Source organism: Nicotiana tabacum, chromosome 4 (assembly GCF_000715075.1).
Source record: "Nicotiana tabacum cultivar K326 chromosome 4, ASM71507v2, whole genome shotgun sequence".
NCBI lineage: Eukaryota > Viridiplantae > Streptophyta > Magnoliopsida > Solanales > Solanaceae > Nicotiana > Nicotiana tabacum.
In genome coordinates this window covers 124,125,054-124,149,655 of record NC_134083.1, presented here as the reverse complement: position 1 = coordinate 124,149,655, position 24,602 = coordinate 124,125,054, and the positions used below count along the sequence as shown (strand labels likewise).

Below are 24,602 nucleotides of genomic sequence, written 5' to 3'. Positions count from 1 at the left end.
AGTAGCAACTCAGGCACAAACCAGAAAATCATAAGTTCCATAAACCAAACTCTTAAATTCAAATATCCATCTAAATCTGCATGGAAAACTTCAAACCATGGATTCGTATAATGTAAGTGCAACAAGCAGCCATATAGTTCAAACTTCAAACAATGGAAAAACTGTTAAATGGAGAGCATAACTTTCTTAAAGATTACCACTTCGGTGGTATTAAGCCACCCACCATGGGAGTTTCAAACTGCCATTTGGGTTGCGCTGGCTTTAAAATCAAAGATTAACACGAAGACTGCCCTTGGTGATCGAGCTACCCACCATGGGTGGGTTAGCATTGCCAATTGAATCACCACTCTGCCCTTGTGCAACCGAGCCACCCACCATGGGTGTTCTAGCTTTAAGTTAACTATTGGATTAAGCCAAGGATTGCGGTAAAAAAAAAAAAAAAAAAAAATTATTATACCAGAGGAAAATACTCAAGTAATTTGTACATTATACTCAAGTCACATAAACAAGTAGTGCCTCGAACTTCATTTTCCTAAATCTCTGATTCTCCTGGGGTAATTACCCCAAATTTCATGTCCACTGTGATGTGGGTAAAAGAGAACACAAACGAGACGGTTTTATATTATCTATCACTGATATATCAGCTCACAAGGAGAAATTAACCATAAAATGTACTACATTGACTCGATAAAGTTAAATGTCCATAAGCAGTTACAACTACCTGAGCTATCGAGGTAAAACACTCCAGCAGTGGAAAGAGATCTTTGTCTGAATTTGGAAGTTGCTGCCACTTTTCAATTAATGGGGGCATTAAAATCTCAAGGTACCTGGGCTGTAATTACCACCGAATGAACAATTAATAAGGAACAATAAACTATCACAATCCTACCAAATTTCTGTACGCAAAAGCTTTACGGAGAAGAACTTGTGATCATGAAACAAGAGAACCACCAACATTTCTATTATATAGAAAAGCCATGATTGGTCGACCAAGGATAGAATTGTCATTTTATTTTTCACACACTACCACATAATTCTAGAACCGTCCACACTTTCATCTCCTTTCCTAACTCTCTCACTTTCCCTTCATCTTCTCGGCTTGGGGTTTTACCACAATTTTTTCTTAAATCTTCTTCCACTTTTTTCAGTTCATCCTCCTCTCTTTCAATCTTCTGTTCATTACTTTTTTTTAAGGGATTTCTTCCTATTTTATCAGTTTCTTGCTTGAAGTATCTACATTTATGGGTCTTCTACTTTGGGTGTTACAAGGTTCAGGTTAGTGTGTCAGCTATTCTTTTTTTCAATTTTTCTTCTATTTTATTTCATTTTTTTGTCTGCTATTATCCGTTGTTATTGTTGTTATTTATTTTGGATTTTCTCTTCTGTTGTTCTGCATTTTTGTCTTCATATGCAACCTGTATCAATATAATACTTCTGCTTTAATTTGTGGTCTAAACGATTGGTTAAATCTTCAGTTAAATTTGATTTAAGTTTTTTTTTTCATTTGGTTTTCTTGCTTTTTCTTTTTGCCTCTTCTTGGTAGAAGAACACTTCTAATAGAACTGGGTTTAATATGGGGCATGCGGGTGCTGCTACCTGAAACCTAAGTTAGTTTTAATTGGGTTTTGTTACATTTTTAGGTAACACTTTTTGTGCCACAAGTGTTTGATGAATTTATTGAAAGAAATTACTTCTACATTGAACTTCTAGATTCTCCCTTTTTGAAGCTTAAGTTTTGATAGATTATGGCTATACAGTTTGTGCGTTCAAAAGCAATGTAATCTGTTTGACAGACAACTTTCTATCCTTATGGTCTCTCCATCTCGAGGAGTTAATCACTTGCAATATACATCGCGTCTTCTTTCACCGGAAAAGGACAATCCAGAAGAACTTTATATCTCTGCCACAAAATCCAGTCGTATCTCAAAAAATTGAATATAGCCTATTAGTCTATCTTTCTTTCCTTTTTGTTATAATGGTGGTGATAACAACTTCTCATTTCTCCCGTTTTTTCTCTATTTATTTAGATGAACCGACAAAGATAATGTATTTTTCACGTGTTGTGGGAAGACTTTACATTGATTAATAATTATAGGAAGATCACCTACCGCATTGCTTTGTCGTCATTTGGTATTTTCAAATTTAATAACTACCGAAGCAGAACAAGAATTAGAAAATTGTTAATTTTGTGTTAAACTTAAAACACATAACCTCTCCAACCATCATAATTCATCTAACTTATTATATAAATGAGTATGATTGCAATCGCTTACTATCATTTCTCCTTTATCTATCTTCTTTTCAATTTCTTACCTTGCAGAGAATGTTCAAGTTTTGTTCTCACTTTGAATTTATCTTATTGAAACAGGTTTGTACTCAAAAGATAGAAATATATTTACTTGCCATGGTCATGGAAGACTCAATACTCCTCCTCCATCACTCTCAGAAAGGTTATGAATTATCTATATTGGTACACTTTCTTCTCCACGTATTATGTTTATCTTTATGACGGTAATTCTAAATCTCTGCACGTTGTTTGTTGGACGTGCTTGCTTTTGTGCTTTAATTTAAAGTTAAACTCTTTCTAAATAAAGAAGTATGACATTCTTTTTGGAACTGATTAAAAAGAAATATAACACATAAATTGGGACAGAGAAATTATGTTTTATTTGTGAATTACAACACAATTACTCTACCACACTGCACTATTTCCATGAGATACTTTTGTTCTATGAGTTTATGCACTAAGATTGAGTACAAACAGAGAAAGGATGGTTTAGCATGATTAATGTGGAGTTATTTAATAACTGTTATATGGTATAACTTGTTATTTTCTTTGTTCATAAAACACATCTTGATGCCAAGGACAAACCAAAAAATTGAGAAAGAAAAATTTATTACCTGGACTGAGTCCGTTTCAAACATCTTGTGCTCTTGCGTATAGAATAACACAAAAGAGTTATTGATGTTACTTGGTTTATCAAGCATTCAAATTCCATGTTGATTAACTTCTAATCGGAAGTGTCAGGATTAAGCATTATTTTGCAATGACTATATCTTGAGGACATTTTTTATTTGATTACATCTTCTATGGTATTTTGTGAAATCTTAATTGTTTTTATTAGTTGATTTTGTTATAGACTGATTATTCATTAAAGATAAGTTTAAGGAAGTCATCCGTTTAAAGAAGTCTGATGACTAAGGTATAAATTGGGTCATGAGCAACACCAACTTGATGAGTAAATAAAATAAGTTTATTGCCAAGCACATAATAATGTTGAGATGATATAAAAAAATGCCATGTCAGTCCATATTTTATTCTTTTAGTGGTGATAGGAATTGTATCAATGAATCTACGTCACAACTGTATATTTTAATGGACTTTTTAGACATTTGCTAATCATGTGATTGGGCTTACTTCTTTCTTTTGTTTGAGGGTAAGTAAAATTGTAGACAATCTTTTCTGGAGATTGTTTGCATTAAATTTTCAGTATATTTATATAGTTGTTAGCATTAGCTTATTAAAAAAATAAGAATTAGCATTTCTTCGATTGTAGTAACGACGTCTTTGCTTTTAAATACATTATTATTATTATTATTCCATCTTTTCTAAAGGAGCGTGACTAAGACACTTATAGTACTCTAGAGTAATTTAGTTGCACAGATACTTGGCTTGTGTCTATGTTCTCTCTTTCTAGCTTATTTTTGTATCATGATATATTTCAAATTCTTGGTGTGGGACTTGTAGTAGTAAATATTTTCTATTAAGAATATTTAATATCTTATTCTTGTCTCAGAATAGGAGCAAGCTCTCATGAAGAATACAAAGTAGTGGATGTTTTTAGCAAGGTGCAAATACTTGCAATACTCTATATGACTCGTAATTAGACTATGTAATTTCTATTGTTCATAGGTGGTATAGCAGTGATAGCAACATAATACGTCTGGTTAATCATGTGGTATAGAATGATAGGTAGGAAATGAACAAGTAGTCATATGCTTGGATTTGATTTTGTAAATGATTTTAAAAGAAAAGCACAACAAAATACAATATTTTGCTCGGTTCTACACATGCCGGGCCCCTGGGGAGGTAAATATGAATTTCTACGTCTCTCACTATTTACTGAGAATGGAACTGTTCTTTTTGTTGGTGATATGGTTATTCTAAATTATTTATTGCTATTTATAATTGCAATCAAGTATAAATATGCGTTCATACACAGTTAAAATTATATCACAACTCAAATTATTAGACTCTCGATCAAAATTATAGACTCAAATTATTGATCTCTTGTATAATTATTGGGCCCGTGCTATGCACGGGAAATACTCATCTAGTATATATTACAAGCAAGACAAACACGAGGTAGCATATTTGTGATCATGAAACAAGAGAACCACCAACATTTCAAAAGGTAAGAAAACACAAACACGAGGTAGCATATTAGTTATACCTGATTTAGTTCCTCTCCAACAGCATCCGCCAATGTTCCAATGGCATCATAAACAATTCTAAGGTTCCGTCTCTATGAACACCACAAAGATGTCAGACACTATCCGGAGACTGAAATGACAATTTAGTCATAATGAGATAGCACATAAGCACCTGGTATTTTTTAAATGCACACATCAGGTGCTGCAAAATGATATCCAAGCATGGTGCCAACTCTTCCGCAGCCTCCTGCAATCATCAAAACATTATTATGGCATAAATTTTAGGCCAAATGCATATGGGGCCCCTTAATGTTGCCGTGAATTTTCATTTAGGCACCTTAACTAGGGCTTGTTCCTACACTTCAGCATGTTCCAAAGTGTTCTGATTAAACACAAAATTTTAAGTCCCAAAAATTACTCAGGTGCACGTTAACGAATGCTTTCGATGTGTAAAAGCAAACAAATAAAAAACTACCACGTGTCTTTTTAATTCCACGTAATACCAACTTGGATTAAAACTAAATATCATCTATTTCAATGAAAAGCCCCCACTTTATTAATGACTAGGATTCCAGCGATGAAACTTTCTTCGGCAACCTATTCTCCATCATAATAGTCACTAGGGTAACTATTTGATCTATAACATTTCCTTATCAAAAATAGTCACTAGGGTAAAAGACCTTATGTCTCTGTTCTTAGTGGAGTCAAACACAAGAAAGTGAAGCAAATTCTTTTGCTGTAAGAAATAGGTGATAAAGAAAGAACCATGGCTGGTGAAAAAAAATGAAGGAATTGAAGGAGTTTTCTGAACTTGTTCCAGGACCCAAATGGAAGAACTCTATAAAGAAGACCGGAAAGTAGTGCTAACAATTTGCTGGGGTGAAAAAATCTTCACATAAGAAGTGCTAACAATTTGCTGGGCTGAAGAAATTGCTTCCTGGATAAATTTTGATTTCTGGGCTCACTTATTGTTTTTTGTTAAATTGCTTGATTTTGAGGTGAAGACTCAATTTTGATTTTTGGGTAAGTGGAATTCAGTGTTTTTCTTACTGGGTTTCTTTATATTTTCTTGAATTGGTTGTCTGTTTTCTGAATCCTTAACCCAACTAGGTTGATGTCTATTTGCTGTTGAAATTGCTTGATTGAGGTCAGAAACTTTAACCCTTACTACTCTTTTGTCTGCAAAAACACGAGCCCGGCTCTCAGGTGGTGGTGGCGAAGATGAAGGAGAAAGATAAGAAACGAAAAATTGTTTGGAAAAAAGGGGAAAAAGTGTTATTTGGATCGGTTCATGCGCTTAAGGAAGTTTGGACCACTTATTTTGCCATATCAATATTTTGTGTTTAATTGGCACACTTTGGAGCATGTCGGAGTGTCTCGGAACAAGCCCTAGTTAAGGTGCCTAAATGAAAATTGCAACTTTAAGGGGGACCCTATGTATTTGGCCTAAATTTAAGAAAACATTAAGCTATAAACAGCTTTAGCTTTAATACCTCTTCAAGGGTAGCAAAAGCTGAACAAGCAGCCTCTTGCACTCGTTTATTATCATCCAATACTCTTCGCAGAATACCCATTAGAATATTGTTGAATTGTTCACGTCCTTCTTGATGATCTGTCACCTGAAAGAAAGTAAATTAAATGGCGGAAAAACTGGAACATTACCTAATGACAACAAAATCATTTTGGAAGAATGTTTAGTTACCAAAAAAGGATACTGAAAGAAATAACTCAAATAGCCACTTAAACTTATGATAGTCGGACAAGATGGGTAAGTGGTGCAAGCCAAATTGACCGAGTCAATATTTCTTCTTTCTTTTTTTTCTCTTTTATTTTTTATTTTTTATGTTTATTTTATTTTTATTTTTTAAGCAATTCACCAAGTCATTATTTTGTTTGAGAAGCAATTCACCAAGTCATTATTTTGTTTGAGAAGCAATTCACCAAGTCGATATCACAACAAATGGAAATGTACATTGCTATTTGATAATTACCGAAAGAAACAAGAATTAAGAAACCAGCTACTTTTAATTTGTAGCTAGTTTAGGAACTTAATTTAACAATTGATTCAGGACCACCATGTTAGACAAGCATGCAATGACCATATTTGACCAATTCATAGAGGAATAACCACAGTAGTAACATTAAGACCAAGAACCAGTAATTGCACCACTATTGATGTATCTCAGCGACATAAGCAGCATCTCCTGCTTCCACCAAAAATTGTCGGCACAAGGCCACAACTCTTTCCCATCTTATAGAATGGCATCACTATCTGCCAAACCTTGATTGCTCAAGGACACCATATCAAATGTACCCCTGCTTGTGGTTAACACTACTATATCCCAAATAGAGAAACTAACCCAGCATCTTAACAAATTTGATCCAGTAAGGGTTGGCATGGGAATGGTACAAATTCTACCAAGGGCTAGTATACTCACAATTACGATAAACAGATTGAAGATAAATAGGGCAGTGATCACCAACCTGAACAATATATTTGCTGAAGCGTGATAGAGTCCAACAAGAGATGCTTCGTATTAAAGGAAACTTGTCGTCTAAAAGCGGGATGAGAAACGTAATAATCTGAATTGGGGGAAAAAAAGAAGTTATTTTCTTCCAGAAGAGAAGATATTTCAAATATGTCGACATGCCCCAACATGTCATTTGGTGGCATCCATGGAGTTAAATCACTTCCCACAAATAAACCAGGATTCTCAATCGAAGTCAAATTGGCAAAGAAAGACATAAGGGGGTGGCTCATTTGCAAAACAGTAAGTGTTCATGAATTTCAAAGAGAGACTCCTTCAATCATGGCCAATCGATATGAAGGAGCTATCAAGTGATAGGATTACCTCTGACAAATGAGGAAAGAGTCCATTTATGCAGCCTTCACCTATGGCACCAAGAGCTAATACTGCTGCTTCCCTTTCCTTCCAAGCTTCATCTCCTGTAGCAGACAATTTAGCCTGTCCCCATACAACAATTTCTAAACATTAGATCCATTAATGACATGCCATTAAACCAAACAACAAAAGAAACAAGAGTTTTTTTTGTTCAATCAAAAGAATCAAAAGTTAGCACCATTTATATTGTATCTCCTGTTTCCTCTCAACTTTTAACATAATCAACATTTCTTGCAAGATGATACACTCTATTTATTCGCCTTCAAGTTAGTATTGATTCACTGATGAAGTTATTGCTTATTAGTGAAGAATTTCAGCTATTGCATTGGTAGCTGTTAGAATATGCATGTGTAATTAGTCCTAGTCCCATATGTAGTAGGAGTAGATGTATTATATATAGGGTTCATTGTATCATTGTTAATAGGTCAATAATATTTATTCCCGTGCTTCAATTCCAGCGACCTTTTTAGGGCGACCTTGGTGTTGTGCAATTCTCCGGCAAAGACCCTCCCACGCGCCTGTCGAAGATCTGTTTCTGGCGGCGCGTCTGTCCCACGCGCCGGCGCATGAGGCCTGTTCCGGCTAGATTTTGAAAAAATTTCTTTTGGACAGTTTGATCGCCTAGTAAGTTCGAGCCTACCCATAATATTTTCTTTTTATTCCGATCACTTTCAATTTTTTCTGGTACCTACAGTGATTTTTTCCGCAGAAAGTGTTTTCCCGGCAGAAACAGTGTTCCCTTCCCTGTTTCAGCGAGATACAGTTGACTATTTTTATTATTTACAATCCAACGATGTCTTTAGGATTTGATATATTTGGTTCTAAAAACACAGGTTCTGGAAATTCAAGCTTCATGATTACTTCAGAGCCCTTAATGGGAAGTTCAAACTATTTAGCTTGGGCTTCCTCTGTTGAACTGTGGTGCAAGGGTCAAGGTGTTTAAGATCACTAAACCAAAAAGGCTAGTGAGGGAGATGAAAAGGCCAAAGCACAGTGGCAAAAGATTGATGCTCAAGTATGTAGTATCTTGTGGCGATCTATTGATTCCCAGTTAATGCCTTTGTTTCGTCAATTCTAGGCATGTCATTTAGTTTGGGAAAAGGCTCGTACTTTATACACTAATGTAATAACATATCTTGTTTTTATGATTTGATATCACGAATGACAAGCTTAAAAGAAACAGGAATTGGATATGTCTACTTATTTGGGACAAGTTCAGGCAGTCATGGAAGAATTTGAGAAGTTGATGCCAGTTTCTGTTAGTATTGAAAAGCAACAAGAGCAACGACAGAAGATGTTTCAAGTTCTTACACTCGCTGGACTTCCAAATGATCTTGATTCAGTATGTGACCAAATCTTGGCTAGTTCGACTATCCCTACAGTTGATGAACTATTTTCTCGATTACTTCGCGTTGCTGCAGCACCCAGTCACCTAGTGATGAGACACTTGACTCCTCTGTTCTCGCATTCCAGACAGTGGAAAATCGGGCATCTCAACTATGAGAATAGACGAGGAGGTTGCTTTGGAAGATCTCGACCCAAGTGTTCTTATTGTGATAAACTTGGACACATTCGCGAAGTGTGTTATTCTTTACATGGTCGACAACCCAAAAATGCTTATGTTGCTCAAATCGAGTCTACAAGTAACCATGGATTTTCTTTATATGAACGGGAATATAATGAGTTCCTTCATCTAGCAAGTAAGCAAACATCTCCACAAGTAGTCTTGGTTGCTCTGATTTCTGTTGCTGGTAATTCTTTTGCTTGTTTTTCCCAGTCTAGTACTCTTGAATCGTGGGTCATGGACTCGGGCGCTTCTGATCATATCTCTGGTAATAAATCACTTTTATCGAATATTGTATATTTACAGTCTCTTCTCGTTGTTACTTTAGTCAATTGGTTCCAAACGAAAGCAATAGGAGTTGGACAAGCTACCCCTATCTTCTACCACTCTAGATTCCGTTCTTTACGTCACTGGCTACCCTTTTAATCTTGCATCTGCCGGTCGTCTGACGTATGCCCTGCATTGTGGTATATATTTTATTGATGATTCTTTTATTATGCAGGACCGCAATACGGGACAGACGATTGGTACAGAGCGTGAATCACAAGGCCTTTACTACCTTTACTCACTTAATCCCTCCACAGCATATCCAGTTACAGATTCTCCGGACCTAATTCACAGACGTTTAGGACATCCAAGTTTATCCAAGCTTCAGAAGATGGTGCCTAGTTTGTCTAGTTTGTCTACAGTAGATTGTGAGTCATGTCAACTTGGAAACATACACGAGCCACCTTTCCGCGTAGTGTTGATCATGTAGAGTCTATTTTCTCTTTAGTTCATTCTGATATATGGGATCCTAGGAGAGTCCGTTCATTCTTGGGATTTCGTTATTTTGTTAGTTTCATTGATGATTATTCAAGATGTACTTGGCTTTTCTTAATGAAAGATTGTTCTGAGTTGTTTTCTATATTCTAGAGTTTTTGTGCCGAAAACAAAAATCAATTTGGTATTTCTATTCGCACTTTTCGCAGTGATAATGCCTTAGAATATTTATCCTCTCTTTTTCAGCAGTTTATGACTTTTTAAGGAATTATTCATCAGACATTTTGTCCTTATACCCCTCAGCAGAATGGGGTTGCAGAGAGCAACAAATAGGCATCTCATTGAGACTGCTCGCATACTTCTCATTGAGTCTCATGTTTCATTGCGTTTTTTGGGCGAAGCAGTTCTCAAAGCTTGTTATTTGATTAATCGGATGCCTTCATCTCTCATCCACAATCAGATTCCGCATTCGGTATTGTTTCCCAGTCACCCTCATACTCTCTACCCCTCGTGTTTTTGGGAGAACATGTTTTGTTCATAACTTAGCCCCTGGGAAAGATAAGTTAACTCCCCGTGCTCTCAAGTGTATCTTCGTTAGTTATTCTCGTGTTCGGGAGGGATATCATTGTTACTCACCTAATCTTCGTAGGTACCTTACGTCATCTAACGTCAGATTTTCGAGTCTAGACCTTACTTTACCTCTTCTGACTACCTTGATATACATGAGGTTACCTATACCGACCTTTGAGGAGTTTACTATAGCTCCACCTACACCCTCAGCCACAGAAATCTTACCCATACAAATTGTTGGGGAATCTAGTGTTGCTCTTCCTAGATCCCTAGCCACAGGAACACCACTCTTGACTTATCACCGTCGTCGTCCGCGCCCAGCTGATTCACGTCCTGCACCTGACCCTACTCCTACTGCGAACTTGTCTCCTTCTAATCACCGATTGCACTTCGAAAAGGTATACGGACCACACTTAATCTTAATCCCCATTATATCGGTTTAAGTTATCATCGTCTGTCATCACCACATTATGCTTTTGTATCTTCTTTGTCCTTTGTTTCTATCCCTATGATACAGGTGAAGTTTTGTCTCATCCAGGATGGCAACAGGCTATGATTGACGAGATGTCTGCTTTACATACGAGTGGTAGTTGGGAGCTTGTTCCTCCTCCTTCAGGTAAATCTACTATTGGTTGTCATTGGATTTATGCGGTCAAAGTTGGTTCAGATGGCCAGGTTGATCGACTTAATGTCCGTCTTGTTGCCAGAGGATATACTCAAATATTTGGGCTCGATTACAGTAATACTTTCTTTCTTGTGGCTAAAATAGCATCAGTCCACCTTTTTCTATCCATGGCTAATGTTCGCCATTGGCCTCGCTATCAGTTGGACATTAAGAAGGCTTATTTCACGATGATCTTGAGGATGAAGGTATATGGAGCAACCACCTGGTTTTGTTGCTCAGGGGAGTTTAGTGGTTGTGTATGCAGATTGCGCAGGTCACTATATGGTTTGAAACAGTCCCCTCGAGCCTGGTTTGGTAAGTTCAGCACAATTATTCAGGAGTTCGGCATGACTCTGTGTTTTATCGGCATTCTGTTTCAAATTTCTGTATTTATCTGGTGATTTATGTTGACGATATTACCAGCCATGATCAGGATGGTATTAGAGGTTTTAAGCCTTCTTGGCCTTTTACAATGTTGAATTTAAGAAAATGTCCTTTTTAGATCTCTTATGTGTAAATGAAAGATCTCTTATGTGTAAAAGTAAATCTCTCATGTGTAAAAAAAAGAGATAGGGTCATAAAACTAAAAACAAGTTTGTAAAAGGCCAAAAAACCAATTGACCCTATTATTAAGTTGAAGCAACATCTCTTTCAACATTTTAAGATTCTAGACTAAGGATCTGGGCAGATTAAAGTATTTTTTCAATATTGAGGTCGCTCAGTCTAGCTTAGGTATTGTGATCTCACGACGGAAGTATGCTTTAGACATTCTTAAGGAGACAGGAATGATAGGCTATAGACTTGTTGACACTCCGATAGATCTGAATTTAAACTTCTACCATGACAGAGGGAGCCGCTTAGCGATCCTGCAAGATATAGGTTGCTTGTTGGTAAATTAATTACCTCACAGTGACTAGACCTGACATTTCCTTTCTTGTGAGTGTTGTAAGTCAGTTTATGGATTCTCCCAATGATAGTGATTGGGATGTTGTTGTCCGCATTCTTTGGTATGTAAAGTCAGCTCCAAGTAAACGGTTATTATTTGAGGATCGAGGCCATGAGTAGAGCGTTGGATACTCAGATGTTGATTGGGCAGGATCACCTTCTGATAGACGTTCTACGTCTGGATATTGTGTTTTAGTAGGAGGTAATTTGATGTCTTGGAAAAGCAAGAAACAGAATGTGGTTGCTTGGTCTAGTGCAGAAGCAGAATATCGAGCAATGGCTATGGCAACATGTGAGCTAGCTTGGATCAAACAGTTGCTTAATGAGTTGAAATTTGGTGAAATCAGCCAGATGGAACTTGTGTGTGATAATCAAGCTGCCCTTCATAATGCATCAAATCCGGTGTTCTATGAGAGGACTAAACACATTGAAATTGACTGTCACTTCGTCAGAGAAAATATACTCTCAGGAGATATTGCTACAAATATTTTGAAGTCGAATGATCAGCTTGCAGATATTTTTACCAAGTCCCTCACTGGTCCCCTCGTATTAGTTACATATGTAACAAACTTGGTACATATGATTTGTATGCACCGGCTTGAGGGACAGTGTTAGAATATATATGTGTGTAATTAGTCCTAGACTAAGTTGCTCAGACTCGGGTGCGGGTGTCCGATACGAGTACGGATCTAGAGGTCGGATCCTTCATGATCTAAAATTTAAGATTCCAGAGTACGGATCCATGTACGGATACGGGTGCGGGGATTCGGCTAAAAATAATTCAAATATCTTAAAATAGAGTTATAAAAATATGCCTAAATTATGAAACAACATGTAAAAAACTCACATAGTGCTTGTAAAGCGCGGGAAAAGACTAAAAGTTCATTAACCCTAGAACATTAACATTTGAGCTAAGCAAATAAGAAAACAGAAAAGCATTTTCTAAGGAGAACTTGTAGGCCTTCTACATTTCTAGAGGAGAATCCAAGATGGAGATAAAAGGAAAGAGACCGACATAGAAATTTCTATACATGTATTCCATTTTCTTCAATTTTACCATAACTTTTGTTTTGTTTTCAGAAATCTTGAATTTCTCTACCGATTTTGGTCAAAGTACCCAAGATTGACTGACCAGATCCAGTACGGATCCCACACCCACACCCATGTCGTGTCGATTCGGGTGCGACACGAAATGTGAAGAGTCTGAGCAACTTAGGTCCTAGTCCCATATGTAGTAGGAGTAGATGTATTATATATAGGGCTCATTCTATCATTGTTAATAGGTCGATTATATAATTTTTTTCCCATATATTATTTCTCACAGTAGCAACCACATATCACCATAGTGACCATGATCGATCGATATATATACTCACAGAGATGCATAAAAAGATACTGGTCTTGCAGTTTAACTGTCCGAGTTTTAGTTAGAATTCACTAAAGCTATTAATACAACAATGAATTAATTAAGAGAAAATTAACAGAGTCAAATTTAGCAGCTTTTTCAATTTATTCAGAATTAACACCAAATTCACATTGGATCTGAGGAAAAAGAACTTCCTTTCACAAAACAAGAAACATGAATATAAATTTTCCCACTGAATTCCTAATCTGGCAACAAATTGCATTACATTTTTTATTAGAGAGAGAAAAGAGGCATGAAAGGCAGGAGACAACAGCTCTTCGTTTAACATGGATAAACAATCACCTGAACCACAGGCATCAATGTCGGCAGAATGTCATCCCCGAATACATTTGAAAGAATATCTAGAGCAGCTGCACTGCACTTCCGTAAGTTCCACAAGTTTACAATGTCCTCGTCCTGCAATTAAGATAAGAAGCATCAAAATTTTCAAAAGCCACTAAAATAATGTGCACTAATCAAAAAGATATTTCCTTATGGAAAAAACAAAATAACATACATCATCTTCACCATCCTCTGAACCATGAAAACGTGAAGAATGAAATCGAGGCTTGAGATCCTGTTCACCATGATTTCCAGCATGATTATTCCAAAGTGTGTTAATTGTTACATATTTTTTCTTAGAAAAACAACAAGAAATGACAATTAAACCTGATCATGGTCTGGGAGAGATCCATCCTCCTGAGGATAATAACAAAGTAATTTTGGTTAGGTAAAGCCACTAATACCAATTTTTTCGAACTTAAGGGACATCTAATGGTGAATCAAACAACAAACCTCTGCCTCCAAAAGCGACTCGTCATCATCAGCATATACCATGTTAGACAGCAAAACCTAAAAAGTTGTATTGGAAACACCACAAACAAGAACACTCCTCATGCAATGGACACATCATCCAATATGGGCATGAAAAAAATAGACACAGAATGAAGCATACTGGAATCAAACGTGGCAAGAGTTCTCTTAAGTTCTCAGGTGGCAACTGAGGAGCATCACAATATGCGGACCTGTCAATGAAATCCATAAAATAAAATTTTATAGACAAAATAAGTCAAAAGTAAAGAGGCATCAATTGTTCACACAAAAGCAAGAGACTATCAATCGTGACCTGAGAAGTTGAAGGCAAACAAAAATAGGTGCTGCCCGGTGCCTAAGCTCCCGCTATGCTTGGGGTCCGGGAAGGGCCGAACCACAAGGATCTATTGTACGCAACTTTACCCTGCATTTTTGCAAGAGGCCGTTTCCACGGCTCAAACCCGTAACCTCCTGGTCACATGGCAGCAACTTTACCAGTTACGCCAAGGCTCCCCTTCAAGGCAAAGGGAATCATTGAAACCAAAAGATTTCGACCAACGTATATTATTTATCAACTATCATGCAACTTTAACCAGGAAAAAACAAATACATTCAACAAGTTGAACTATGGATTATCTATTTAAATTTTCATCCATGCTCGACTCTAGCTGGCAATACAAGCTTACATCTGGTCTAATAGATAGACGAAATTGTACCACGACAGCATATACATGGTACACATAAAGCAACAAAAGGAGATCTTTGGTTTCAACTCTTTTTGACACTGCCATATTTTGATTCGATTCAACAGAGGAACAACAATAAAACTACACCCCAATCCCAAACTAAGTTGGGGTAGCTTAGCTATATGAATTCTCAATATTCATTCTACTCCATTTGGAACCATTTTGTTCCAATGCCCAATAATTTGTCTTTTAAGACAAAGTAGAGATTCTCGAACGCTAGAGATTCACTACATTTTTCCTTTTTTATTTTTTTTCTATTAAGTAGAGGTTCACTACATTTTTACTTACATACAAATCTCTAAGCAAATGAAAAGCTTTGAGGCAAGCACCGAACCTAATGTAAGTCTATCAACACGACTAAACTTTAATCCCAACTAGTCAGTATCACATATATGGATCTTTTGCTTTTGTTATGCTCTATTTTTCGCTTGTCCACACGGATTCGAAGAGATTGCAGATCTTTTGGATGACTTCCCTCCATCTAATTTTGGTCTCCCTTGTCCCTGTTAACACCTTCAATAATCTACCAATCAGTGCATTTGGAGGTCTATGAAGAATATACCAAACCATCACAAAAGCAGCCTTCTCCCATTTTATTCTCGATGTGTGCTACTAATATCTTTAATCAGATGTGAACAATTCTAATATTATCTAGTCTTAATGGGACCATACATCCATCTTTTTTTGGAATAAGATAAGAAACTTCATTAATGAAGTACTGAGGAGGTTCTGCAAAAAATTATTGGGACTGCACATCCATCTTAACATCCAAAATTTGATAACAATTATTCTGGATATGTTGGACTTCAAGATCAGCATTCACTACCATATAACACTGCTAGTCTCACAACTGTTCTAGAAAGCTTACTTTTCACTTTACTAGATAACTTTCTACGGCTGTCGCTCCAATAAATTCCCTCCATTCGACCATCCGATTTCAATATAGGTGTTGCATCTATCATACTACTGCCCTATAACAGAGCCTATATGTTAATTGTCTGCATTTTTTCTTCAAACAATTCTATAACTTAATAACATGCAAGATATACCTTTTCTTTTCAGTCGTTCTCTAGCCGAGGGTCTATCGGAAACAAACTCTCTGCCCTTCCAGGGGTGGGTAGGGGTAAGGCTGCGTACATCTTACCCTCCCCAAACCCCACTTGTGGGAAACTATTGGGTTTGTTGTTGTTGTTGTTGTTGTTGTAATAACATGCAAGATATCAGAAAATCCCCTTCTCTCTCTACCAGGAAATCTAATCCAATTCCCATGTTCCCTCCCTTGCTCACCTAAGGGGAAGCATATTCTTGGCTACTTATAGTCCTTAATGCTTGCCTCAACAGCTTTTTCTTTCTAATTTTTAGTTCTTCTATCAACGCTCTTCCCATTTCCCATGCCATATAATTGGGCTATTTTCCCTCTCTTTTATCCTGAAACGGTTTGAATTTTTCCAACAGGGATTTCTGTTTGGATAAGTCCATATGCACTATCTAATATTAGCATGAGATGACGCAAACCACCACAAAATCATATATCCGATCTATCATTATCCTACTGACTGTTAATCTAATCAAATCATCCAGTCCAACTTCTTCCATTATCCCCGTGCAAGCTAAATGACCTCATAAAATAGGACTGACGTAATAGGTGATATCATTTTAACAATTTAAACATGCAGAAGAGTAAAACAACAAACCAGAAACCCAGTGTGATCCCACAAGGTGGGGTCTGAGGAGGGTAGTCCATGTGTGATGTGTCTGTAAGAAGTCACAGGAGAAAATATATTATTGATATTGGATGATAAATACAATACAAAAGGTCTCTATTTATAGCTATACACTACAAGGAGATATTACTCCTCTTCCAATGTGGGACAAGACTACACTATACATATCTATAAACTAACACTCCCCTTCAAGCCGGTGCATACACATCATATGTACCGAGCTTGTTACACATGTAACTAATACGAGAACCAGTAAGAGACTTAGTGAAAAGCAGCTTGGTTATCACACACTAGTTCCATCTTACTGATTTCTCCGAACTTTAACTCCTTGAGCAACTGCTTGACCCAAACTAACTCACACGTCGCCATAGCCATGGCCCGATATTCGGCTTCGGCGCTAGATCGAGCAACTACATTCTGTTTCTTGCTCTTCCACGAGACCAAATTACCTCCTACTAGAACACAATATCCAGACGTAGAACGTCTATCAAAAGGTGATCCTGCCCAATTAGCATCTGTGCACCCAACAATCTGCTCGTGGCCTCGATCCTCGAATAGTAATCCTTTGCCTGGAGCTGACTTTATATACCGAAGAATGCGAACAACTGCATCCCAGTGACTATCACATGGAGAATCCATAAACTGACTTACAACACTCACCGGAAAAGAAATGTCAGGTCTAGTCACTGTGAGGTAATTCAATTTGCCAACCAACCTCCTATATCTCGTAGGGTCTCTAAGAGGCTCCCCATGTCCAGGCAGAAGCTTAGCATTCGGATCCATAGGAGAGTCAATAGGTCTGCAACCCATCATTCCAGTCTCCTCAAGAATGTCTAAGGCATACTTCCGCTGTGAAATAACAATACCTGAGCTAGACTGAGCGACCTCAATACCTAGAAAATACTTCAATCTGCCCAGATCCTTAGTCTGGAAGTGCTGAAAGAGATGTTCCTTCAGATTAGTAATACCATCCTGATCATTACCAGTAATAACAATATCATCAACATAAACCACTAGATAAATACACAGATTAGGAGCAGAATGCCGATAAAACACAGAGTGATCAGCCTCACTACGAGTCATGCCGAACTCCTAAATAATTGTGCTGAACTTACCAAACCAAGCTCGATGGGACTGTTTCAAACCATATAGTGACTTGCGCAATCTGCACACAACCATTAAACTCCCCCTGGGCAACAAAACCAGGTGGTTGCTCCATATAAACTTCTTCCTCAAGATCACCGTGGAGAAAATCATTCTTAATGTCTAACTGATAAAGAGGCCAATGACGTACAGTAGCCATGGACAAAAAGAGATGAATAGATGCTACTTTAGCCATGGGAGAGAAAGTATCACTATAATCAAGCCCAAAAATCTGAGTATATCCTTTTGCAACAAGACGAGCCTTAAGCCGATCAATCTGGCCATCCGGGCCGACTTTGACTGCATAAACCCAACGACAACCAACAGTAGACTTACCTGTAGGAAGAGGAACAAGCTCCCAAGTGTCACTCGCATGTAAAGCAGACATCTCGTCAATCATAGCATGTCGCCATCCTGGATGAGATAGTGCCTCACCTGTAGACTTAGGGATTGAAACAGTGGACAAAGAAGATATAAAAGCATAATGTGGTGACGACAGACGATGATAACTTAAACCGACATAGTGGGGATTAGGATTAAGTGTGGATCGTACACCTTTGCGGAGTGCAATTGGTTGACTAAGAGGAGACAAGTCCGCAGTAGGTGCAGAATCTGATGCGGGACGTGAATCACCTAGGCCTGATGCTGGATGTGGACGACGATGATAAGTCAAAAATGGTGGAGCTGCAGAAGGTTGAACTGAATTATGTGGAGGAACTGGAGCTATAGGCGGTGGAGCTACAACCGGAGCTGTAGGTGGTGGAACTAGAGCTATAGGTGGTAGAGCTACAACTGGAGCTATAGGTGGTGGAGCTACAACTGAAGCTGTAGGTGGTGGAGCTGGAGTGACTGAATCTCCAAAAGATGAAACTGGTAGTACCTCAGAAATATCTAAGTGATGACCTGAACCTGTGAAGTATGATTGGGTTTCAAAGAAGGTAACATCAGCGGACATAAGGTACCGCTGGAGGCCAGGAGAGTAGCATCGATACCCCTTTTGTGTTCTCGAGAAACCCAGAAATACGCACTTAAAAGCACGAGGAGCTAACTTATCTGTTCCTGGAATAAGGTTATGGACAAAACAAGTGCTTCCAAAGATACGGGGTGGAAGAGAGAACAAAGGTAAGTGGGGAAACATGACAGAGAATGGAACTTGGTTCTGGATAGCTGAAGATGGCATACGATTAATAAGATAGCAAGATGTAAGAACGGCATCACCCCAAAAACGCAACGGAGCATGAGATTGTATGAGTAGGGTACGAGCAGTTTCAATAAGATGTCTATTCTTTCTTTCAGCTACCCCATTTTGTTGAGATGTGTACGGACAAGATGTTTGATGAATGGACTAAAGTAAAAGGTGACTCTGCTCGATTATCAAGACGTCGAGGGAAATGGGAGCGGGTATGCTTACCGAGCTGACATGACTCACACTCTAGAGCTGACAAGTTAGATAAACCAGATACCATTTTCTGAAGTTTTGACAAACTGGGATGTCCCAACCGTTTATGTAATAAATCTGGTGAATCAGTAACAGGACAAGTTGTAGAAGGAAGACAAGATGTGAGTCCATGTGATTTAGCAAGGATAAGGTAATAAAGTCCGTTTGATTCACGCCCGGTACCAATGATCCGCCCCGTACTGCGTTCCTGTATAAAAACATGGTCATCAAGAAATAAAACAACGCATTTAAGTGATTTGGCTAAGCGACTAACAGTTATGAGATTAAAAGGACTATTGGGAACATAAAGAATTGAATCTAAAGGTAAGTAAGGAAGTGGGCTTGCTTGACCTATTGCAGTTGCTATGTTTTGAGACCCATTGGCCATTGTGACTTTTGGAAGAGATTGAGAATACGAAATAGTAGTGAAAAGAGATTTGTTACCAGAAATATGATCTGATGCACCTGAATCAATGACCCAAAACTCAGAGGATGATAATTGGGAGAAACAAGTCACGCTATTACCTGTTTGAACAACAGAAGCTATCTCAGAAGATGTCTGCTATACATGCTTTATACTGAAGGAACTCAATACACTCTGCTAAAGAAATCATCCGACTATTCAAAGCATCGGTTCCCATGTCGCTACAATTTGTAGTAGTAAGGTTAACTTGAAATAGTGGAAATAAGTAACTCCTGTGAGAAAACTGAAGAAATAGCTTGAAAAACACTGTTTACAGCAGGAAAACAGAACATTGTTCTGTGCCCGAAACACTGTTCACGCCGGGAACACTGTAGCTCGCCGGAAAATTCCAAAGTTGTCGGAATTTGTTGTAACCAGGATGGATAGACTCGGAATTCCTTTGCGAGCAAGCTGTCCTGAAGAAATATTTTCAAAAAATGGCCAGAAAGGTCACTGTTCACGCCGGAAAAATATAAAAGTGGCCGGAATTTGATTTGAATTAGATGGGTAGGCTCGGAATTTTGAGGAGAACACACTGTCCTGAAGAAGCTTCGCGAAAACATGGCCGGAAAGTGGCCGGAACCCTCGCCGGAAAAGTTGTTGCCGGCGCATGGAGGAGCGTGGCGGCTTTTTCGCCGGATAAAATTTCAGGGGTTGGTAGTCGGAGGGTGATCTACCTCGTGGTGGTGTTGGTTTTAGCACAACACCGACAGAAAGTGACTTTCACTTAGACAAGCCTTAGGTCACCGGAAAAATTACACGATGACTAAGTTCTTTCTTCCCGGTTAACGCTGGAATGACGCACAGCGATCTTTTCTCACTAATGCTCTGATACCATGTGAGAAGGCACGGGAGAAAATATGTTATTGATATTGGATGATAAATACAATACAAGAGGTCCCTATTTATAGCTATACACTACAAGGAGATATTACTCCTCTTCCAATGTGGGACAAGACTACACTATACATATCTATAAACTAACAGTGTCAAAATCTGTTATTGGATGATGCAGAAAGTTCCTGTCTGCTTAAATACCTACTCTGTAGCGCTTAGAAGAAAAACAATGAACGGTATTCACACCAACCAGTCTTGTTGTTTAAATGCGTTCAGACAGATGGACAACCAGTCATCCTAAGAACTGAGGAGACGTTGCTTTTGTTGTTTAGGCTACCAAAACATGCTTGTGTAAAATCTCACCACAAAGACAACATGTAAAGTCAAAGGTACCAAATCGTGAATATTAGTTTTCCTCTTTAGTTTTTCGTCATTTACTCTCTCTCTCTCTCTCTCTCTCTCTCTCTCTCTCTCTCTCTCTCTCTCTCTCTCTCTCTCTCTCTCTCTCTCTCTATATATATATATATATATAGCATAACAAACGTGGACTATTTTTGTTTTAATATTTGCCTGCTGAAAATTAAAAACTCTTATGAACTGAAGTAGTTTGTAAGTTCAAATTTGAAGATCTGAGATTATCTCTTCTCATGAAGGCAAATGTTAATGTATGTTTACCTAATAGCGTTTTTTAAATCCCCTGTATTATTGAATATTTTTGTTTGGACAATTATCGTATTTTCATACAAACACTAAAAAATTGCGTTTATCAAATAATCATATGAAGATTAGTTATACATCAAATCATAAATATAAAATTGAGCTAAACACTTTATAACAAAATATTTCAATTTTGGATGAGCTAATATTAAGACTTTGAATCAACAAAAAATTATTTCCTTATCACGAAAATGGTGAAGCAACTAAAAATTTGATTACCAAGTCTTTTCTTATTTGAAATATGTAGGAACGCCTAATATTTTAAACTTTAAAATCAATTAAGATTTTAGCTTATATAGGTCATTTCTTTATTTCAAATATGTAACATAATTATGATGTCTTCAAAAACCAAAGCAAATAAGCTCCTATTTGCCGAAAAATCATTAGAAATGTATGGATGCAGGTAACATTCTCTTAATTGCCTTCTCACACAAGTCACAACTGAAGCATACAATTCTCTAAATCAATTATGCGACATAGTAACCAGTAATTATGACTTTCTGATTTCATGACAAAGCAAATAATTGTACTAAAGAGGCAAACGAATGGTTTTCCATTTAACTAAAAAAGATCAACATTCATTATGTTTAGAAATTTATACTTTTTTATTTAACTTTTATTTTATAACTCAACCATATTTCTATATAATATTTATGTAATTTTTAAAACTTATTATATTCATTAATATTGCACTGTGTTTGTTGTTGTTGTTGTTGTAGTATATTCATTAATATGGGACTCCATCTTAATGAGTACAAAATTGTTGTTCTCCTACACATATGCGACATTTCCCTATTTTTAATTTGGATATGAGTGTGCTTTTATTTTAGGACTCCTATAATACATATATAGCTACAACATTTATATATTTTTATTTATTTAAGCATATACGTATTCATTATCATTCAATATTTGTTCTACCATTTCAATTGGTTTTATATATGTAAGGTAATTTGCGAGTTGAGATATTTACGATAGTGTTCAATTTTATGTGTTTATTCGACGTTGTGTTCAATCTTTTATGTTAATTCGAATTGAAGTGGTAAATCAACAAATTTTAAAGTTCTAAATATTACGACTTTGTACATAGTTCAAATAAGGAAGGCTTTGATAAACAAAACTTAGTAGAGTTCAAATACCTAAAAATTACGAAAATAATTAAATGACTATTTTGTCTAGTGTGAAATCTAATTTTAAAGGGTAAAAAAGGTAAATGACATTTCACTAAGGGGTTTCATGCTTTTAATATAGTGTAAAAGGAAACCTATAAAGAATGTAATAAGGTGTTGCTTCCTTGCTTAATGTAAAGGTTACTAGATCATCTCAAGCAAACTATTGATTTCCTCCTTCCACAGAATTAAGATCCACTGAGCGAGATCAATATCTATACAAGAAGCAGAGGAAGTAGTACATTACCAGAACTCACAGGCTTCAAGCGCCACCTCATCATCTGGATCCTTGTTGACTTGCAAAATATATTCTATGATATTTCTCAAGTGAGGCTGCATGAAGAAACCAGAACATCAAGAACAGGCAAAAGGAGGAATATATCTTTCCATATTCTGTACAGGCAAGTCGACTTAAGTTAACAGACTGGATTCATTTTTCAATAAAGCAGCAAATTGCAAGATCTAGGTGATAAAACAGAATAATAAAATTGAACCAGCAGTTCTGACGTCTAGTAAGGGATTGAACTTCCAACAGTGCATATATAACAATTGTATCTCGTAACCATCCGCTTGAAAATCCAACAACCAGAAATGAAACCAAAATAACTAAAATATTAATCCCAATACACTTACAGTTGAATGCTAACTTCAAACTATTTTCTGCCTATTTAGAAGTTTAGCATTTTTTGGTCCCTCGGAGCCATTCCCCATATACAAAACAAATGCAATACAAAAGCAAATATGACCAATAAGAGGCCTCAAACCAAAATTTGAAAGGGGACAAATGTTGACCTCCAAAAACGCAGGACGAACTTCAACCAGTTGAACAAATGCCATACAAACCTGTTTAAAAAACAACAAAACTGAGTACAAGGCAGAAGTTTTCACATACTCAAAACTGTAACTCATTATCGCAGAAACGGAGTTCCACAAAGTGGATACATAAGAGCATTAAGAAATACAAGTTTTCTGTAGAGGAAAACTCGGGTAAGGAGAGGGCGCGCATAAAAATTAGGTATCGGAGTTCACAGCAATTCCTTACCAACTTCCGCACATCTGGAGCAGGGTCATTGGCAAGAAGAAACAACCCTTGAAGATATTTATCCATAGATAAAAGTAAAACCTACAACAACAACATGGAAGTGAAAATGGCACAAAAGGAACAGGATAAAAGGCAACAACTGGAGAGGTCAACAAAGTGGTACTTACTGTAGGCATCAGCATAATAAATTGATTCACAGAACTCAATGAAAGCTTTCTGAGAGAAGCATGAGGTGACTGGAAAAGCTGTTTGCAGACAGATCTCGTTAGAGAAGATACTAAGAGTACAGCATTAAATAAAAGGAAACATTAACATTATCTTAAACAAACAAATAAACATTAGAAAGAAAGTGGACAAAAGGAAGGGGGGAAACTATCTCACCTGGAGAAACCTTGGAAGGAGAATAGTTATTGGTCGTTCAGATAATCCAGGTATATCAGAATCAAGAAGACTTGGCACATCCTCGCATATCTGCATTTAACAAGATCTTTAGCATGCCAATTTTCTGTTATTTTCACGAACGAAAGGTCTGAATCATGTACTACTACAACAGTTTCTACCAATCGTAGTTCCGGTTCACATTATATTTGAATGACAATCCACAAGAAAGACAAAAATGATTGTCCTTGCAATAACCATCGGGTGGAGAATATAGCAATCCTGGGGTCTTAATTTACTAACCACATTACAGAGAAAGTAGTTCGCTTCTCCTATGATCATCCAGCTGTTTAGATATCAGAACCATGAATTAAACAGTACCCTATGGGACAACGATACGCCCCACATACTATGCTGATGTAGTAAGCAGTAGAAGCTCATACCTTGGATAAAGCATCCATGCCACCCTCCATGAGATTACTGTCGTTACTGTCCAAGCCACTGACAAGAGCATGCAGCAACTCCAGCCATCCAGCAAATCCCTCTATTTGTACAAGAACACTTATAATGGTTCCAGCTGTAGACCTTATGTGCCTATCTGTCGCCCCTAGAGAAGGTAACAACTCTGATTTTATGTATTGCTGGTTGGCGAGAGGCATGTTTTTGAATGCAGCTCTCAGGTTATTTTTTAAAAGCAACCCAGCTGCTTGCCGAATGTCGACTGACTTCCCCTGTTGCAAGGACCAATTCAGTGAACACTGCTTGAAGATAGCAGCTTTTTAAATAATAAAAAAAAAGTCATACCAAACTCGGACCAAAATTTGGACCATTTCTGTTCTAAGGAAATCCTAGCCACTTATAATTCGTCCAATTTTATATATACAT

General features: G+C 37.2%; 1 protein-coding gene and 1 long non-coding RNA gene across 3 annotated transcripts in view; one reads left to right on the top strand and one right to left on the bottom strand.

Annotated features, from left to right (window-relative positions):
* Positions 1-24,602, bottom strand: part of LOC107804574 (transportin-1) — a 33,897-nt gene that overhangs the window by 8,525 nt on the left and 770 nt on the right. For both annotated transcript variants that reach the window (XM_075252389.1, XM_075252390.1), the window contains exons 2-18: positions 24,161-24,448; positions 23,721-23,810; positions 23,507-23,584; positions 23,340-23,420; positions 23,090-23,140; positions 22,545-22,630; positions 14,203-14,272; positions 14,043-14,099; positions 13,917-13,946; positions 13,765-13,824; positions 13,551-13,664; positions 7,287-7,400; positions 6,919-7,017; positions 5,928-6,053; positions 4,607-4,681; positions 4,455-4,526; positions 722-832 (exon numbers count right to left, since the gene is read on the bottom strand). In XM_075252389.1, the coding sequence (XP_075108490.1) occupies positions 722-832; positions 4,455-4,526; positions 4,607-4,681; positions 5,928-6,053; positions 6,919-7,017; positions 7,287-7,400; positions 13,551-13,664; positions 13,765-13,824; positions 13,917-13,946; positions 14,043-14,099; positions 14,203-14,272; positions 22,545-22,630; positions 23,090-23,140; positions 23,340-23,420; positions 23,507-23,584; positions 23,721-23,810; positions 24,161-24,448 (1,602 nt within the window). The remainder of the gene's footprint in view (positions 1-721; positions 833-4,454; positions 4,527-4,606; positions 4,682-5,927; positions 6,054-6,918; positions 7,018-7,286; positions 7,401-13,550; positions 13,665-13,764; positions 13,825-13,916; positions 13,947-14,042; positions 14,100-14,202; positions 14,273-22,544; positions 22,631-23,089; positions 23,141-23,339; positions 23,421-23,506; positions 23,585-23,720; positions 23,811-24,160; positions 24,449-24,602) is intronic.
* LOC142180362 (uncharacterized) lies at positions 1,063-4,119 on the top strand. Its single transcript, XR_012708925.1, has 3 exons — positions 1,063-1,275; positions 2,369-2,470; positions 3,798-4,119. It is a non-coding gene; the product is annotated as an uncharacterized LOC142180362 (long non-coding RNA).